Source organism: Epinephelus lanceolatus, chromosome 18, assembly GCF_041903045.1.
Source record: "Epinephelus lanceolatus isolate andai-2023 chromosome 18, ASM4190304v1, whole genome shotgun sequence".
Classification (NCBI taxonomy): domain Eukaryota; kingdom Metazoa; phylum Chordata; class Actinopteri; order Perciformes; family Serranidae; genus Epinephelus; species Epinephelus lanceolatus.
The window spans coordinates 35,224,781-35,240,220 of record NC_135751.1 but is presented as its reverse complement, the minus strand read 5'-3'; the positions used below and the strand labels follow the sequence as shown (position 1 = coordinate 35,240,220).

The following is a 15,440-nucleotide window of genomic DNA, read 5'->3' as shown; positions in this document are numbered from 1 at the left end:
GCCTCTGTCCTCGACCATGTGATCTCACAAAGTGTTTTTCCATTTCCCAACTGGCACTTTTAGCCCTATGATGCAACATTACACTCCTGTAAATGACATATATTTAAACTGATGTGTACCCTGCATCAGAGGCATGGGCGGATAGTGAGGCAATGGGCTCCTGGGTACAGATGAGCAAAAGACCCAATTGCGCTATAGGGCTGTTACAAAGTCCCTTCTTCATGCTGCCTTTGCATTTTTACACAGGACCAAACAATGATTGCATCATTCTGCTCTAGTGTATGACTTTAGATAGCATGCCGGCATCACGGAATCAAAAGAGGCACGACAGGCATGACATGTAACACAACAGCGTTGGCCTTTAGTGTAACATATACGTGTCTGCGGCACTTTTTGAGCAGTAACATGGGCATTAACATGGCAGTAACAATAATTTACTGTCTTTGTTATACAGGGTCTGATCTCGTTTACTACTTGGAGGGTAAGGAGCTCCTGGACCTTTTGTTTTCCAAATTTACGGACATTTTTGGCTGCTGTTCTTCCTCTTTCAGTTAGCTGCTAACTGCTAACAGCTTCTTTTAAATCTCCCATGGAGGACTGCACGCATAACACTTCATGAAAACATAACACCTGTGCCACCCTGTCTTCCCGAGTGTCCTGTTAATACAGACGTGTAGTTTCTCAAAGTCAAAGTGAGAATCCTTAAACTGCTGAATCTCAAGGAGGCTACATCATTGAATCCCGCCGAAGGACTGTTCCAATGTCAAGGATCCTTCGAATGCTACCAAGGACCGAGTCTTTCCTTCAGAGAATTTTCATGGATGCATGCAGGCAGGCATGAAGTGCCCACAATTCTTTTCCCACGTTTGCCTGAACTGTAGGTGGGGCCTCTTCAATGACGCACACCTGGAGACACTTGTTAGCCTGTTCCAATGTGTGTTAACTGAATGCTAGTAGGGAGTCCTGCCGATCCTCTGTGGGGACCGACTTGGAGGGACCCATCCTACCAAGGAAGCATCCTTGGCTTTGAGAAGCACTGATTGTTTCTGTGCTGTCACTATTACCGATGCCGACTTAAAAGTGAGACAACTCTGGCGTCGAGGCGGCGTCACTGTGTGATATTCCTGCTTTGAAGTGGCAGTAGTCACTTCGTAGTCTTTCGTAGTCCTTTTGCGTCTCTGTGGTAATTTTGTGTCTTTTTTGGTTGTTTTGTGTTGCTTTGTAGTCATTTTATGTCTCTTTGTGGTTGTTTTGCCCCAGTTTTTGGTTATTTTGTGTCTCTTTGCAGTTCCTTTGCGTCACTTTGTGGTAATTTTGGACACTGTGTTAATTTGAGTGACACTTCAGTGAGCCTGTGGATGGTGGGCCTGTTCAGTAATCCATCCATGATCAGAGGGTATCACAGCAGCTCAACTGTGTGTTATTTTTAAGGACGAAATTTGTGTTTTCACTGTATTTTATTTCATTATAATACTTGTAGCAAAGACTTTTTTCTTCTATTAACTGAACATACTGTTAACAATTAACTGAACATACTGTTGGATTCGTCCTGTCTCAATATTATGGATAGTATTCACACAGCTCTGTTTTTAAGTTTGTATTTTGTTTGTTGTTAACACTTTTGGGGGTCGGGGAAGGTCCTAGATCCACGAGGCATCTCGCAAAGTAGGCGAGTCACCTCAGTAGACAGACCTGTGCCCTTTCAAAAATTCATCTCGAAATGTGATCGAGGATACGGGCGTCACCCCGCATCGTTATTTTCCTTACTCATCAGTTTAAGGCATAACGAGTAGATTGTCGAAGACCGGTATAGAGGCTGTGCCCAGATGTACTCTGTTAGGGTGCCAAATGTGCTCGCTGGTAGCACTTTATTTTACTCTCTACAACTAGCTACACATGTATGTGATAATGGATTTTGAAAATCAAACCTCAAATAGCGTTTAAAATCTCGTTAACTACATTTATTTGGACACTTTTTGTGATTATTTCGCGCAAAGGCTCATGGGTACCGACGCACGTACAGTGTAAGCATTTTGGTCAAGAGTAATCGATCGCAGAGTATTAATTTCTAATGAGACCGTGGCTACCCGATGTGTAGACTGTGTGTTTAAAGATTACATTGACATTTCTATTTCATTCCAAAGCGCAAGATTAACAAACATTAATTTTCAAACACCGAAACATGTCGTCGGTTCCCCACATAAAATTTGCATTTTGGCCCTGACCGTCTTCCGTAGCGCTAGGTGAAAACTTCTCCTGCACGCATGCGCTGTGGGGCATTGTGAGAAAATGGCAGACATCTCTTTGGATGAAGTGATACGACAGCGCGGTATTAACGCCAAGGCACCCATTAAACGGTATTTAAACTATCAGTGCACGGATAGATGTTTGCTTATCGAGGAAGGGGCAGTTTGTAGTAACATTCCAAAACGCATAACGTGAATTTAGAGGTGTTGGTAGCTAGTTGGCTAACGTTAGCTAACGTTAGCTAAGGCTAGCCCATTTCAGCAAGCAGCGAGTACATCGCAAACGCTCGGCTAAACTGTATTAGCTGTAGGCCTTTGGGTTTAAAGCTATTCGTCGTTAAACTTGGAAGATACGTTGTAATTATTCAACCAAAGTAGTATTCAGTAGTTGTGATAAAGCTTAAACTTGAAAAGCCCCGACCAATTTGCGTAGGTTTATAGGTTCATTTTACGACTTAGCTACCGTAGCTAGTTAGCAAGCTAATATTTATGTTGGCAGCAAAGAAGGTTGTTGCACCCTGGTTGTACCCACTTACTAAACAAATGTAGTTGCTGTAACCATTTGGTTAAACGAGAGCGGTGGCGTGTTTAAATGAATGTTTTAAACTTATTATCATCCACAGGTGTGTGAGAAAGTACAGGCCAAATTATATTTTCATAATGTCTGTGCAACTAGCAAGGCCCAGCACGACAGCAGTCAAATGCGTTCTTTGTACTGCGTGAAAAATAACACTTTAAATACGTTTTTCCTGTAATATTATTGTTGCTGTTATTTTAAGTCTCCCCCCTAAAAGTCAACATCTATGTATATTTATCAATCAATCAATCAATCAATTTTATTTATAAAGCCCAATATCACAAATTGCAGTTTGACTCACAGGGCTTTACAGCATACGACATCCCTCTGTCCTTAGGACCCTCGCAGCAGATAAGGAAAAATTTATGAACTTTATGGTTTGGAATGAAGCAATGTCTAATCCTAATGGGTGTTGCAGTATGTGATGGGAATTCCGTATCTACTGCTTACTTATATATCTTATATTTTATGTATACACAAAGTTGAAGTCACGACCATATTCTCATCTCAAGCTCAGTCAAGCTTCTTCTCCCTAATAAAAAGACTCTGTGTCTGGGGGAACGATAAGATAAGATAAGACAGCTAAGTATAAGTTGTTATGAATGCCTGTACTGTTAGGCAGACAGGATTTCTGTTTATTTTTTTCTGTCAGGAGAATTTTTGCATAACGTTTGAAAGTAACTTATTCGACGGTCTTTGTCTTGTGAAGGCATGACCCCTGTGTGCATAGGAAAACTGTAATAAACTCTCAAATAAAACTGCTTTCTTTGTGTTTATTTTATTACAGGAATTTCTACAACACAGTACCACTGATGAACTTGAAGGCACTTCTGTTCTTTCTTACAGGCCCATGTTTGGACGGGGTGCAGGAGGGGTTGGCAAAAGTTTTGATGCCCGGCAGAAGATTGGGGCTAATGATATCAGACAGCGGCTTGGAGGAGGAGCAGGAGGAGGAGGAGCAGGTAAGGGCCAACATTACTGCCTTGACAAAAAAAAAAAAAGTTCCCTAAACTAATACTTACATTTAGTGAAAAAACTGACTATGAGTGTTTATGTTTTGGAGATTAACATGAAGTTTGCCTCAATATTTTTCCTGTCTCCCCTCAGGTTTTCAAGTGAAAGACGCCAGAGAAAAGCTGGGTCAGAAAGATGCTCGCTTCAAAATCCGCGGCAGGGGAGGAGGAGGAGGAGTGCAGGATGCTCGTCAGATGATCAACTCACGCAAACAGGGGCAGAATCAGTTTGGCGTCCCTGCACAGACCACACAAAACACGGCGGTAACGCACCATCTGCAGAGCCAGACACTTGTGCCGCAGATACAGATACACACCAACAACAACCTCGCTGGCGTGAACACGAGGCAGTTTGCCCCCAATGTACAAGGACTGAATGCGAGGGGCACAACGCTACAGCTGAACAATAATAAGAGAATGATGGATGCTCGTGATAGACTGAGCCTCAAGAGGAGCATTGGAGGGACACCGACACAGGCAGCTGCTGCACCACCACCCCTAAAAATAACCAAGACCATCCAGGTGAGGTTAAAATAAGTTACTTTTTTTTATAGCAGATCAGTGACATTGCCTGCATGTATGTATACTTGTTGAAGCCTAAAAGTACATTGCCATGCTTTCTGTATTTTAATGTTTGATGCTTGTCTTTACAGCAACGTCCAGTAGGAGCAGGGATGTTGGGTGGAATACGTGCAGCTACACAGGTAAAGCTGTTTTTCCTGACATGTTTAAACAAGACGGATTGAGAGTAATGAAAATATTCTCCTTAAAGTGAACACAATGTGTCCCTTGTATTATGCCTTAGATTGTAAAACATGGTATTAAAATCATATATTTTCTCTCCCACAGCCTCTCTCAAATGAACATGAAGGCACCCACAGTAAACAAATAAAAATCACTACAGCTAATAATATGCTACAGTCACGGGTAAGAGCTGCTTCATGACAGCTGACTTATCTAATCCTGAATCCACACAGAAACTCAAACATATAATTAAATTATTGTTAATCCAGTGACTGGACTTTGCATTTTTTTTGTTACATACAGCCTGGTGCAGTGGGCTCTACATTCTCCATGTCGGCTCCAATCACCAAGGTGGTTAAAAATGATGCTTACACAGCCCCACGTCCTCCTGTCCCTGTGGCTCCCACCCGGCCTAACCCCAGCATGGCTTCCACCCGGCCCTCAGCTGCAGCCTTACAACCAGTCTCCAGGACTCTCCAGCAGAGCACAGCGGAAACCAGCACAGCAGCTCCTGCTCCCCCTCAGGTAAACATTCCTGCGTGCATCTCAGTGTGCACACATTCTCTGCCTTAGTAGCTTGTGTATTTTGCATTGGTGTTGCCAACATTGTGTGGAAAAGCTCTTAAAGGGAAACGTTTGTATTTTTCAACCTGGACCCTACTTTTTTTTTATCTAAGTGACTAACGGAGACAGACTAGTCTAGTACTGAGAGAGCCACTGCAGCAAAACAGGCTGCAATGTAATCCGTACGGGCAACAGGGCACCATCAATTTATGTTCACTAAAAGTGCTTGTTTTTGCTACTGACAGGTTTAGATTGTTATTTTAAGTGTCTTCTGCTGATCCGATCTGTTTGTTAGTGTGTGTGTGTGTAACCGAGTCTTGTTCAAGAAGAACTCGTCTGAAATCTCTTGGACTTTTTCACAAAATCAGCTAAATATAGAGTCTGCCAGGAATGAGTCCAGGAACAGGTTTTCGTTTACTCCCATCATGCTTTCCTCCTCCCTTACCCTCTTTCAGTAAAATAGCTGACCTGGATCTGCTGATCTCCTGTCAGTATTTGGGGTTTACCCCAGTAATTGAATGTAGGATTTAATGCGATTAGCCTGACATCTGTTCGGTAAAAATGTTGGTGCTTCCAAGGCTTTCCGACACATAGTCACTGCAGTGGCTTGAAATGAAAATAAACAAAATGATTTCATGAGCTGACCGCTTCATTGTGGCGTCAATACTTAAATAGCTGTAACTGTTACGATGGGAAAACTGAATACAAGCTGAGACATTTGGCACGTTAGCATAACCATCATGCTTTGTTATGTTAGCCATTTTGATTGCATATGCTTGATCATGTGGCATTGTCCTATTTTTTTCTAGCCTGCTTTCAGTCCGTTGGAGGGGACAAAAATAACAGTGAACAACCTGCACCCCCGGGTCACAGAGGAAGACATAGTTGTGAGTAAATTACACTGATGCCAATAACCTTTTGTAATGTTTGCTCTTTAGTGATGTGCTGCCTGCTGTAGCGCTATGATGACTCATCCTGTGTGTTTGTACTTTATATCTGTTTGTCCATAGGAACTGTTCTGTGTGTGCGGGGCCTTGAAGCGAGCACGACTGGTGAAGGTGGGTGTGGCTGAAGTGGTGTTTGTGCGTAAAGAAGACGCCGTGAGCGCATACAGGAAGTACAACAACCGCTGCCTGGACGGTAAGTCCCAGTGGCAAGGACACACACATCAAATGGTTCTCTGTTTTTTAGGCACTAGCTTCAGTTTTGCAAGCAGGACAGTGACTACAGTACTGAGTTTGCTGGTTAGGAACATCACTGTAGATGTCTGTTAAAACAAAGTGCTGTTGTTGAACTAAAGGATAGCCAAGTTTGATGAATTTAACATCACTTAAACTGTCAATAGCCAGATTGAAAGACTTTCATTCACTTGTGTTTATTTATTTTTTAAAATCCTTTCCTCTTTTCCTCCTCCAGGCCAACCCATGAAGTGTAACCTTCATATTCAGGGAAATGTCATCACTTCCGATCAGCCCATTCTATTGTAAGTGAGCCTGCAGGGCTTCATTCCTTCTTTACCTCCATCAAGGAGGTCATGTTTGTTTGTTTGTTTGCTGGTTTGTCTGTCTGTCAGCAGGATTATGGGAAAAACTACTGGCACAATTTTCATAAAACTTGGTGGAAAGGTGTAGCCAAGTGGGGGGTCTCACAGTCATGAAATTCCTGGAAAAAAATACAAAATTAGAAAAGCCATTTCCCAGATGGGACTGTCTAACATTCCCGCCAACAAGAAAACTACTAAAGCCATTTGCTTATCCACAAATGCCTTATGCTAAAGGCCAAAAAAACAAGACAACCAAAAGGTCGCTCAACATATTGCCAGCATCAGCGCATTTTCTACGCATGCCATAGCCAGGCCAGATAACGCTACCGCTCTGTGTTGACTGTATGTGCAGTCACAAAGGCATTGAATTCCATATCCCATGCTACATTTTTGCTGCAGCGTGTCTCTTTGCTCACTGGTTAGGAGCCACATTATTGCACCCTATGATCGCTATACAGGCCCTACCCATTTTAAACTACTTGAATAAAGTCACAGACATTTGGTGAAAAATTGTGAAAAGTCGTGGAGAGGTTTTGAACACAGTTTTTATACACTAATCACTTTTTGATTTTTATTAACATTGTGAGAAAACACATTAGGCCTTGGCAGAGGTCTGCGCTTTCCAAGTGCCCTTTTTGTCTCTAATTAATCTGTAGCAGTTGACTGTTTATATCCACACACTTAATTTTGTTTATGTCCTCTGAGGTGTAATTTGGCACCACACAGAGTTGAAGTTCGTGTCAACCTTTTTATTTCCTTTCAGTATAAAGAATAGAGACATTGCATCTATTCAGTTGGCTATCCAGGCTTCCTTTTGTTAACTGCCTTATTTGAATAAGCATTTGTATGTTTGGTCAGCTGTTTAGTGGTACACTGAGCTGCCTTTGATGAAGCAGTTACTCAGATAACACATTTTGTGGATGTATTATTCAGTCTACGTCACTGGTTCTACAAGTATGGTACGTGTACCACCTGTGTTACGCAAGCTCTCTCTAGTGGTATGGGGAAGAATATTCAAAAATATTTACAAAAAATGAATTGATTAAAGTTAATAAATGTGGTCATAATCTCAAACTTGGAACGAGATCCAATCAAACTGTGAAAATGGCAATGCGATCGAATATATCAAGATTATGTCACTGTATTACTTGTTTCTCACCTGCAGTGTTTTTAGAGACATATTTTAGTGCCATGTTTAGCTGTAATAGCGAGAGTTTGTGAACAGGAAGTGGGCGCCATACTGTTTCCTGCTCAGTGACAATGGAGGATGTAAAACTAGGCAGCGCTGATCAAATATAGACCAGTATTCTAAAACTGAGTTGTCCATTTCCTACCTCAAATATTTACAGAAAAATATTTTAGCTCACTGTTTAACTGTAATATGACATCATTTGTTACCAGCTGGCTGCTGTTGTTTCAAATGAAGCGTTAACATCGAGTCACCCACCAGCAGGAGTCACATATTGGTCTGGTGCACTGCAGTGCATTCTTGTAGTTGTAGGTTTTCTCCCACTTGAGAAAAAGTGTCCTTTTTCTCTGATCATATAGCACCAATTTCAAAAGTATTTGCCTCTTTGTACAGAATAAACAACCTCGTTTTATTAAAGACCATCTTTCCAGCAGTGAAATACTTCTTAAAGGAAGTGTATGCCATTGGCTGTTGCTGTGTTTGTTGCTTGCGCTATCCACTAGAGTAAAGAATACGTGACAACTATAACTCAGAATATAATGTGCAGAAGTTATGTTTTTTTGGACTAAGACAGGTAGGACCCTGTTAATTGTTTTATGCCTATTGTGATCTCGTGTCATTCTCTTCCTGACTCCTGCAGGAGGCTCAGTGACACTCCCGGCGCAGGCAGCAGTACCAAGAAAGACGGTCTGCCTCCCTCCTTGTCACGCCCTGTCGGTCAGAGAGCTTCCTCTCAGCCCACTCCAGAGGTGGACCCCCAGACCATCCTCAAAGCTCTGTTCAAGTCCACCGCACAGTCCACCTCCACCACTGAGCCCCCCAGCTCACAGGCCACCGCCTTCCGCATCAAGATATAGCTCATGTCTCATGTGAATACACTGTCTCTGTTCATAAACATATTACTGCATTCTCAGTGTTCCTCATTCTCTCATATGAAACTGATTTTTACACATTTGATATACCTGACTTCTCCAAATGGGAAATTCATGGACACGCAAAATCTTGTTTTTGGTTTTGTGCTGTCCAAATATCACCCGTTTGTCTCTGAGATGGACCAGTGGAGGGAAGTGTGAGGTGATAAGTTGTTTTAATCCAATGTGGTGGGGGATGCCAAATCAAACAGGATGTGTAGGGATTTTTTTTAAATTTTTCATTAATTCAACACCAGCCCATTTGAATATGTTGTTTTTTTAATACTCACCCGAGTCCTACAAAAGAAGAGAAACTAGAAAAAAAGGAGATTAAAAAAATCAAATTATCAGACACTGAGCAGCATTGTCACGATGGAGAGAATTATTTTGTTTAATACCCATACATCCACACATTTGTATTCAGTTTTATTGTCTGTACCTCTTGTTAGATTTTCTCTGGTGCAAACAGACCATAGAAATAAAACAGAATACAGTAGAAGAAGAACAGTAGATACTATATCTATCTGATTAGGCAGGACAACGAAACTATGTTCAGTAAATCATTGCCACAGCTCGACCTTTAACATGTAAAATGACTGAAACACTTGTGAGTAAATCAGGGATGTTCAGACAAACTATAACCATCATTTCAGTAAACCAGTTTTCAGACAGTCATATGTTGTGTTTTTGTTTTCACCATCCTTGTGGCATCCAGATTCTTCTGTGCTCTACTTGTGACTGGTTTTACTCGGTTTTGAAGCAGTGTATGTTTAATTCTTCCTAGTATACATTATATTTGATTTTTGTTCAAAGACTGTAAATTACTTTCTGTTGCTTTCTTGGTATGTCAGTCAAGAGACTAGAGAGGTCAGATCTGTCTGTGAAATGTCGCCATTAAATATTTAGCTTTGTAGTCTGAGACTCGTCTTTCCTGCCTGCCATGTGATGATGCATTTTAACAGAGATCTGCCTAAATGCTGTACTGACATACAGCTTGAGGGTCTTTATAAAAACTTCAGACCAGTAATGAAATTACATATTTTCTTAAGTGCTGTCAGTTTTTCCAATTTTCAGAAGCCTGAGGTTGGTAATTAACGTTACCTTACTATTTCAAATTTAGATTGTGAGCTACAGAGGAATGCCCTTTTCTCTTGGACATGAAACTCCACATATGTTATACAGTTACAACTAAAATCCAACAGCAAAAAGTCTTAGAAATTTGTTTTAAGCTGGAATATTAAATGATTTTAATATTTATTTTATTGTTCCAACCACTTTTTTAATTGGGTTCTCAAGTACAAAATTTACAGGATCATTGCACGTGTAAATTGTTTGGCAAAAATATAAAAATACCACATTAGGATCAACAATACAACATGTTTTTATATAAACCATATATGTACATACACGATAAATAAAAACCAACTAAACCAGCCTGACAGCACAAAAAAACGAACCAAGAAAAAGAAAAAACAACAAAATACCTTTAAACAATTAACAAAGTTGTTCATCATGTAATTTTAGATGCAGTTTTTTGGTACAAATTTTATTTTGTTGTGCTGAAAATGATTACATATTACTAGTGTGTTTGGACTCTGTTGGATAAACTAAAATTAATATTATAAGAAAACTCTAGTATTTGAAATGTGTGGGGAAATGGCAAAATTTTTAGATTTGGAACTTCTTGAAATCTATCAATGGTTACTGTTACATTTAATTACATTACAAAATAAAATAAATGTGATCAGTTACTGACAAAAAATATGTTATTAAATTACAGTTACTAATTAAAATGCTTGTGATTACCAGAGGGTAATACATCCAAATGTATTATTTTCAGTTAAAAGAAATTAATGTAGAATTTAACATTTAATTTGTTCCTTTGCATTTGCTCACCGTGCTGGAATACCAACTTTTGGCATAGCCTAATTTTCGGACATTTTTCAGTTTTATTGCCACGTTTGTTAGTAAAGTAATCCAAAAGTAATCAAATGTAATAAGTTACGTTAGTTAAATATAAGTAATTTAAACAATCAAATTATTTATTAAATTTAACAGGGTACATAGTGATTGCGTTTAAATTTTGATGTTAATTTATATATTTTAAAAAATCGAAATATATTTCCTTACCGTGGTTTTAGTTCTACTTCCGGTGTAATAGGTCACTTCAAAATGGCGCCGTCCAAGAAGAAACATGCCAGTAACAAGGCTTGTATTATTCCTGGAGGATTCGCAGGTATTTGTTTACAAAATTAATATGATTCATCTCAGTTTTTTTGCTAGTTTATTGATATATCCAAGAACAGAACTTTACGTTGTTATTTTACACGGTTTGGTTATTTATTGAACGGTACAGCTCTGTCTGTCTGTCTACTGTACAGAGTGATGTGTTGGCTTTAGGTTTATTCGTCTTCTCCTGACTCTCTCCGCAGTGCTGTCCTTACAGTTCAGTCCCGACAGTGCTGCTCAGCACCAGCTATTTGTGAAGGAGCACAAAGTCCGAGCAGAGAAGAGTTCACACAGACCACTGGACCGGACTTTATTTGTGCTCAACATCCCCCCGTACTGCTCACAGGTTAGGGTCAGATGGGGTGAGATGCCACCTACCCCTTAATTCCTCTCTTACCACGTATATGGTGCTAAGTCTACTGTCAACACGTGTATTTAATGGCTCTGTGGTGAATGGTGACATTTCATCTGAATTGCTGCACTCTTGAGATTTATTCCACCAAAACTGTTTTAGGGTAAAGGTATCTAATGTTTTTGTCACTGGTAAATAGTGATCTGTATATTTATATGAAGTTGTACATAAAAACCAAAAACCTCTGGGGGCATTCTTATTTAGTTAGATTAACTAGTATGGAGTCAGATGTGACTTTATATAGGTCATATCTACATATAGTCGTAGTATAGTATTGTAGTTTTAAGCTAAAACTTTAAAAAGCTTGTTAGTGTGATTAGTTAGTTAGCCAGATATCAAAAGCATCGTTATCTATAAAACATTATTATCGTGTCATGCAGTCAGTTATGCCCAGCTTGTAATCAGAGCAGCCGGATACAGAGTCCAGCAAACATAAATTCATTTAAAGGAAAGAAAATGAAACAAAGCAGTAAAACAATTAAAGCATCACATACAATCAGATCATCAATTTGGAAGACCGAGATCATGAATCATTCCCAAAGGCTTTTGTCACGTAAAATTAAAAGGAAGAGTTCAAAAATAAAATCTAATTAAACAAACATTCTTGCCTTCTCTTCCAGGCTGTAGCAACAAAACTGGCAAACTTATCAAAATAAATCAACCATTCTAGCTTTTGGTCATCTGAGCACCAAAAAATGTCAGGGTTTAGACGAGCCATTTAATGGAACATACGTGCTCTTAAGTCATCATAGTGTGGGCAATACAAAAGAAAATGAGACTCTCTTTCCACTTTACCCAAATCACACAGCTCACATATTCTGTTTTCCTCCTGAATATTGTGGAATCGCCCGGTCTCAATGGCCAGAAGAATAATCCAGCTCTCTGCTGTGCAACCAAAGATCTTTGTCCTCTAGATGAATAGGATGTTACATATGGTTCCGCGCCAAACTTCTGTTTTAAGTACACACGTCCTTAATTTGGGCATTGACAGAATGTTTTAGAAACCATTTCTCTTTCAATTTCTGTAACAGCCTTTTCTTAATTGCTGGGACAGGAGCAAACCCATTAACCCCCGGAAAATATTGTATAGCTCTATTCTGTGTAGTGACAGCAATTTTAGGTTCTAGCATTGCTAGCTATCTAGTATTAGCCAACATTTTAGCAAGCTTTTACAGATTTATCGATTATGTATGTGCTTATATGACAATGTAAGGGGGGGGCTGAACATGATAAGCTTTGCTTCCTTCAGCCCCTTCTCGAACTTGCACGTTATCACAGTGTGCCATTTTTTTTCTATTACATATACTGCCTGTTTTTTAATGCTTGTGCTTGTTTGAGACAAATAAAAATCAGATCAAATCAAATCAAGCTTACTGGCGGAAGACATCTTGAAATGATAACAGTTAACCTGAAGGAAAGTCTACAAGGCCTCTAGATAATCTATTAATGGGTCAGTGTTGGGAGATTAGTTTGTTTTATTTTGTGAGATAGTTCATTTTGTAGCACTGGGGCATCTCGGCCCTGGTCATGAGGCATCAGTGTGTGTTTATGCATCATCATCTGGCACATGTTAAAATTATATCCAAATATTTTTTAATTATACACTAAATTGACTTTGTTGTTAAGGGGCATCTTCCCCCATCTTAGCCTACACTTTATGTATCTGTTACTCAATCAGTTGCTAACGCAGTGAGTTGTTATCTTTTATTATAGAAATACAGACAACTGTCATTTCCTCTCTGCTGTTTGTGTTGCAGGCTGTTGTCAAAGAGCTGTTTTCACAGTTCGGCTATGTTGAGTCTGTGGAGCTCCGAGACCACCCGGGTTCATCTCAGGAGTCTGGACCCAAGCTGTCCAGGTTCTTTAAACCAGTCGAAAAACAGGTTGGCCTGCGCTGCTGCTGCTGATTTCTCTCTACTGTAATACCATACTATACTTATTATGTGCAGTATATTTCTGGTTTTACATCTTGTGTTTCTGTCTGTATCTTCCAGTGTTTCAAAGTTGGCTACATCGTGTTCCAAAACTCCTCCAGTGTAGCAGCAGTTAAATCACACCCACATGATGTGCCTTTGGTGGTCTGCACAGAGAAGCATCCAGTGAGGACAGGCTCGCAGAGTGAGTGATGCTACAGTGATGCATTCATTTCTATTAATGCAAGGTTGAATATTTCTCATTTCATTCGGTGGTTGTTTTGTGTTGGTTTGATTTCAAATATGATTCTAGTTAGAGATGCACCGATCCAGCTTTTTCAGTTTAGAGTTGACGTATGACGTAGCTCGCGTCACAATAGATTTAAAGGGAAAGGATCGCCTCAGGTATAGGTTGCATTTTCCCATACCCGATTCATCTATTTTGATGATATCGGGGCCGATATTCGATCCAGATATCGGATCGGTGCATTCCTAATTCTAGTATTACAGTTTGAGTTGAGTCAGGTCTTTGTTGATCACACACGTTATCAAGCTCTTCATTCTTTTCATATGCCCAACAGTTACAGAGAAGCTGATCAAGAGGGATATTTATGCTGCCCTCTTGGCCAGGGTGCTCTTGAAAATGAGATTTTAAATCTCAATGATATTTTTCCCTGGTTTAATAAAGATACTGTATATAAAAGCAGTCCTTGGCAATGAAAATCTGAGGCCTCAATGCACACTAAATGTCTAACATGAAAAAGGGAAAATCACACCACTAATGAGGAAAGTAAAAACAAACATTAATAGAATATAAATCGAAATTTGTGTACAGTATTGCAATTGCAGAATGGAATACAGTATTAGTATGTTTTCTTTAGTGTATAGTCACCTGAAAATAAGAATCATTGTGGGCCATTTGCATTTCAGCATCAGCCACCATAGTTAGCAGCCCCTCCGTGATGAAAGTGTTGGAAAAACACAGATTTTTAATCATGAAACTGCTTTATTTAGTGTTTTAGCGGGTTTAAATCACCAGTTACATTTGATTTGGAGATGATGAAACCTCCTGGCTGAAAACCTGCTTAACAATGAACCGTGAAGGAATTCTAACCACTTTCAGCTTGTTGCAATCTGCAGTTCTCACCACTAGATGCCACTAAACCCCCCTAAATCTTACACACTGTTCCTTTAAGTAAAGTACATCAATGTAAAGTGACAGCATGATGGTATTTACTTTACCTACTCTTTTACAAACTGTTACACACTCAGAACAAATCAGCCTTATGACCCACTCATGTTATTTGCTGCACTTTCTTATGCCAGAATGGATTCAGCAGTACACCAGCTCTTTCATTCAAACGGACAAACTGCAACAAATCGTCGACTCCTTTATGGAAGACTACGACAAGCGAAAAGAGGAGGTGAGAATTCTGCAACTCTTCCTTCAGCATCACACGCTCCTTTTTAGTCCATGCGACTTCAGCATGTTTTCTTTGTTGCAGGAAGCGGAGAGGCAGAGGAAGGAGGCCGAGCAGCAACAAGAGGATGAAGAGGGCTGGGTGAAAGTCACAAGAGGACCCAAGGGCACCAAGGCCCGGCCTCACAGTGAGGCAGCCAACAAGAGGACTCTACAGAAGGAGATCAGGAAGAAGAAGAGGAAGGAGCTCATGAACTTCTACACCTGGCAGCACAGGAACACACAGAAAGAACGTAAGCTGCTGATTTAGTTTGTTCTTCATCTGCAGGATAGATTTGTTCTTGATGTAGTGTGAAAGAGACAGAGACACTAAGCTATGTTATTGCTAACTATGCTGTTTCTTTCTTTTCAGATATTGCTGAACTAAGGAAAAAGTTTGAAGAGGATAAACAGAGAATAGCTCTGCTGAGGGCACAAAGAAAGTTCAAACCTTACTGAGTCAACCACCCTGATTTTTCTCTCCTCATTTAACTGCTTTTGTAAGTCTTAACTACATTATAACCCTGAGCTTTTTTGTGTTAATAAACTATTATTCTAACAGACCTATTATCACAATTATTGAATTACAAGCGCATCATGACATCTGGAAATCCTTGTTTGTAGAAGAAAGTTTAATTAA

General features: G+C 39.9%; 2 protein-coding genes and 1 non-coding gene across 3 annotated transcripts; 2 read left to right on the top strand and 1 right to left on the bottom strand.

Annotated features, from left to right (window-relative positions):
* Positions 1 to 1,630: 1,630 nt before the first annotated feature.
* Positions 1,631 to 1,784, bottom strand: LOC117269107 (U12 minor spliceosomal RNA). Its single transcript, XR_004502700.2, has one exon. It is a non-coding gene; the product is annotated as a U12 minor spliceosomal RNA (small nuclear RNA).
* A 473-nt stretch (positions 1,785 to 2,257) lies between these two features.
* poldip3 (polymerase (DNA-directed), delta interacting protein 3) lies at positions 2,258 to 9,700 on the top strand. Its single transcript, XM_033643735.2, has 10 exons — positions 2,258 to 2,357; positions 3,670 to 3,785; positions 3,931 to 4,358; positions 4,490 to 4,540; positions 4,686 to 4,763; positions 4,884 to 5,105; positions 5,954 to 6,031; positions 6,155 to 6,284; positions 6,561 to 6,627; positions 8,517 to 9,700. Exons 1-10 carry the CDS (start codon positions 2,290 to 2,292, stop codon positions 8,731 to 8,733), a joined length of 1,455 nt encoding a protein of 484 aa, XP_033499626.1. The 5' UTR covers positions 2,258 to 2,289; the 3' UTR covers positions 8,734 to 9,700.
* Positions 9,701 to 10,951: 1,251 nt separating this feature from the next.
* rrp7a (ribosomal RNA processing 7 homolog A) lies at positions 10,952 to 15,363 on the top strand. Its single transcript, XM_033645472.2, has 7 exons — positions 10,952 to 11,023; positions 11,220 to 11,362; positions 13,186 to 13,311; positions 13,423 to 13,546; positions 14,668 to 14,765; positions 14,847 to 15,054; positions 15,174 to 15,363. The coding sequence occupies exons 1-7, from the start codon at positions 10,960 to 10,962 to the stop codon at positions 15,257 to 15,259; spliced, it is 849 nt and encodes a 282-aa protein (XP_033501363.2). The 5' UTR covers positions 10,952 to 10,959; the 3' UTR covers positions 15,260 to 15,363.
* The last annotated feature ends 77 nt before the right edge of the window (positions 15,364 to 15,440 follow it).